At 62.0% G+C, this 4,067-nt stretch overlaps 1 protein-coding gene across 1 annotated transcript in view; it reads right to left on the minus strand.

Annotated features, from left to right (window-relative positions):
- Window positions 1-2,565, minus strand: part of CDH3 (cadherin 3) — a 12,490-nt gene extending 9,925 nt beyond the window's left edge. The window contains exons 1-4 of the mRNA XM_019505364.1: window positions 2,329-2,565; window positions 1,987-2,130; window positions 721-876; window positions 480-624 (exon numbers count right to left, since the gene is read on the minus strand). Of these exons, the coding sequence (XP_019360909.1) occupies window positions 480-624; window positions 721-876; window positions 1,987-2,130; window positions 2,329-2,550 (667 nt within the window). The 5' untranslated portion in view covers window positions 2,551-2,565. The remainder of the gene's footprint in view (window positions 1-479; window positions 625-720; window positions 877-1,986; window positions 2,131-2,328) is intronic.
- Between the last annotated feature and the right edge of the window lie 1,502 nt (window positions 2,566-4,067).

The raw sequence follows: 4,067 nt of genomic DNA on the forward strand, positions 1-4,067 counted from the left end.
GACATCTCCTCCTAACCCATTATGCATGTTGCTGGTTGCTTCTCTCCAGATAAATTGGATCTGGGTCCACCTCTGCCCACTTTTCCGGGTCTGCTTGGATCCGCATCCTCAGTGACTGCTTTTCCCCATAACTGGGGGTCATCCACAAGCCTGGCCAATGCACTTTCCACAGCCATTTTTAAAATTGTTGATAACAAAAAACGTTGAACAGCACAAAGGCCAAGAACCGAACCCTGCGGGACGCTGCTGCCCGCCGAGGTTGGTCAGACGCGGTCTACTCACCACGAAAGCATGTTGGCTATCCCTTCAGCATCATGCCTTCACTTCAGCTGACTGTGATGCCTGCAATCACTGCCTGATGCACTGCTTGCAAGTCCCTGGCCGGTACGGCTGGGCCAGTCCGGACCCAGTCCCATCCCATCACGGGATGCTGGGGCAGTCTGGTCAGAAAGCCTGGACCCGGAGGGGCCCGACCTCACCTGGCAGGGTGCCTTCCTGGACCGAGCCCTTGAAGACCTCCTGGGTGAACTGCGGCTTGTTGTCGTTCTGGTCGGTCACGGTGATGATGATGTCCATCGGCTCCTCCACGGGCTTGCCGTTCTCGGACACCGCGTGGGACGAGAGCTGGAGGCAGACGAGATGGCTCGGGGCACTGGCCGGGGCCCCCTCTTCCCCCCACAAAACCAACACGTCCCTGCTCAGGGCTGGCCAGTGACTTACGTGGTATTTGTCGATGTTCTCCCGGTCCAGGGGCTGCGTCACCTTCATCAAGCCCGTCTCCTTCTCGATGATGAAGATGCCCTCGGGGGGCTTATCCGCACCCATCCCCGTGATGCTGTAGAAGATCTTGGTTTCCTTGTCCCTGTTGGATCTGATCTGGGGGAAGCCGAGCAGAGGTCAGTGCCAGAGTCCCTCCCGCAGCCCTGGCAGCACGGCCCCATGGAGATCGTAGGAAGGGACTCCAGGAGGTCACATCTAGTCCAACCCCTGCTCAAAGCAGGATTAGTCCCAACTACATCATCCCGGCCAAGTCTGTCTGCCCAGGTCTTCAAAACCTCCATGGATGGAGACTCCACCTCCGGGTAACCCATTCCAGTGCTTTGCCACCCTTTTAGTGAGACAGGTTTTCCTAATATCCAACCTCAGCTTTCCTTGCTGCAGCTGGAGCCCATTGCTCCTTGTCCTGTCATCAGCCCCCAGTGAGGACAGTCCAGCTCCATCCTCCTTAGACCCACCCTGCAGGGAGCTGAAGGCTGCTGTTCAATCCTCCATTTTCTCCTCTCCAGACTAAGTCAGCCCAGGTCCCCCAGCCCCCAAACCATTTTCACTGCCCTCCACTGGACTCTTTCCAACCCCCCCCACACACTACGCAGAGGATGCGGGTAAGGAGGGACATGATCTCTTCCTCAAGCTCTGGCCACGCTCCTACTAGTGCAGCCCAGGATGCCATTAGCTTTCTTGGCACCCAGAGCTCACTGCTGGCTCACGTTCAGCTCGTCTACGGTAACCCCCAGGCCCTTTTCTGCAGAGCTGCTGCTCAGCCAGCCACCCCCAGCCTGCACCGGTGCATGGGATGGTTTCATCCCGAGTGCAGGACTTTGCTCTAGTCCTTGTTGAACCTTATGAGATTCCTTTTGGCTCAATCCTCCAGTTTGTCTCGGCCTCCCTAAATCCCAGCCCAGCCTTCCAGCATATCTACTACTCCCATCTGCAAGCTTGCCGAGGGCACGCTCTTTGTTCACCATCTTCGGCAGCAGCCTGGAAGATGGCATAGCCTGCTCCAGGCCCGACCCCTGGGGCACTCCGCTTGATGCCACCTGCCCACTAGCCGTTGATTGCTACCCTTGGAAGACTGGCTGGATTGCCAGGCTCCGTCTACCCAAGACGCTGGTACAGAAGGAGTCGTTGTCTAGCTTAGAGCATGAGGCTCATTAGCCAGGCAGCACCCAGAGGCGCTGGCACCCTCCTGCCCCAACCCCGCCGTACCTGCACCAGGGTCTTGGGGAACGGACCTCGCTCGTTCTCAGGGACTCGGATTGGGGGGACGACCCAGTCCCTCTTCTGCCTCTTCAAGCCAAGCCTGGGTTGCGGGAAGAGCCGCACCTCCGCTTGCTCACTTGGGGCAGGCTCCTGCTGGGACAGAGGGGTCAGAGACGGGCAGGCGTGCACAGGGCATTTGTGGCATCTCCCAACAGCCCTCATGCTGCTGCCCGTTGGCACGGCTGGGCACCATGCTCCCTGCCCTCATTAGGAGCAGCAGAGCTAAGGCTGCCCTGCCTCCCCCCAAGGCCCAGTGGTTGCCAGAGGCACCCCAGGGGCTGGCGTTACCTGCCAGGAGCCGTGCGGCAGGCTGTGCGTGGGAACCAGGGCTGGGGTTTCCTTGCCAGCGGAGTCCCAAGAGCGCACGACCATCCCCTCCGGTAGCGCCCGCAAGCCAGTGTCCGTGGGCTCGAGCGGCACCAGCTGCCACCCTGCATTGTCCTGGGACTGCACTGGGGTGGGGAAGATGCAGGCGTTAGCCCCAGCTGAGCGCAGTGACTGTCCCCCCATTGCAGCTGCTGCAGCCCCCCAGCTTGCAAGAGGCTCCCACGCTGGCCCTGGCCCTGCCTCCACCCTCATGGACAGGAGCAAGGAGGACACCGAGGTAGCTTAGCCCGGCTGGATATGCTTCACCTGCCGGGAGGCATTTCTATCCAATTAAGCTGGCAGCAGCACCTGCTCAGGGGTTGGGGGTGGGAAGCGGAGGAAATGGATTATCCATTTACAGATCTGCAAAGCCTGCCCAGGCCACAGCCTCCCCACAACCCTGCCTAGCTGTGGCCCATCCAGCCAAGTCCCATGCAAGAGTAATTTAAAAACCAACAACCCACCAGCTGGATCCCAGCCGGGGGACAGCAGGGCTTGGGGTCCATGTCCCCAGGCAGCAGAGCCCCAGCCACCGCCTGCCCAGAGCCAAGCTGGGCTACTGCCTCATTTGGGCAGTGGCCTGTGCCCGACCTGCAGCTCGGTAGGGGGCAGGAAGCCCCGTGACCGAGCCATGGGGCAGCAGAGGCGTTCCTTGGTGGTCGATGCCTGTGTAGGAGCAGGAGCCGTGCCGGGAAGCCCACTGGCTTGGGGACCTGCCCCAGGCTCTCTGCTGCGTGACTCACCCCGGCTTCCTAGAAGGGGATGAGTCCTGGCCCCTGGTATGCATGTTGTTACAGGGCCCCGATCCAGAGCCAGCTCGCTTCCCGCTCCGCCCTTGCTCCCTCCAGAGCTGGCCCAATCCATCGTTAATCCCGTCGTGCCCACAGCCCCACGCACCACCCATGGCACTGCTGGGCGGCAGCCCATGGCTTGCACAGTGCAGCAGAAAGCTGCTCTGCCGAGGTCCTGCATGCCCGGGCCCATCTCCCATCCCCGACAGGCACAAGTACCTCGAGACACTAATCCTCAGCACAGCGAGCCCCGCTTCCCAGGGCTGCTCATGAGCCCAGGCACCTGGCAGTCCCAGGCCCAAACCCACTCGGGTCCCCCGTGGGTGCCAGGACGCCTGCTGGGCTGGCACTAGCCCCGGGTGCAGCAGGATGGGGCGTGCTCCGCGGGTCAGGCTCCCACCCTGGGATTTTAAAAGCCCAGATAAGGAAGCCGGTCTGGGCCTCTCAAAGCTCCCACCCACTCTCCCTGCTCCAGGTCGGGGGTGGGCACTGCCCAGCCTAGCAGCCCGCCTTCCCGGTGCCCCAGCCAGCACCAGACAAAAGGCTCTGGCAAGTGCCCAGGCCAGGGCTCCCCACACAATCCTTGTCCTTTGACGGCTGTGCCAGAAACTTCCCTGCCCCCCGTATGGGAGCGGATTTGCCCGCGTCAGCACCCGCCACGGCCACAGCACCGGAAAGAGCTGCAGGCAGGCAGCTCGAGGGGGAGCAGGAGGCGGTGGGGCACTGAAAAGTCGCAGCCGGCACGCACGCGGCTCCGGGGCAAGCACGGCTGCCCCACGCTGGGTACAGCCCCGCTCCAGCCAGCCGGGAAGAGCTGCGGCAGAGCGCCCAGCCCCAGCCACGCCGGCTGCTGCTTAGCACACGCTCCCT

The sequence above is a fragment of the Gavialis gangeticus genome, unplaced genomic scaffold (assembly GCF_001723915.1).
Source record: "Gavialis gangeticus isolate Ggan-Ray unplaced genomic scaffold, GavGan_comp1, whole genome shotgun sequence".
Taxonomy (NCBI): Eukaryota; Metazoa; Chordata; order Crocodylia; family Gavialidae; genus Gavialis; species Gavialis gangeticus.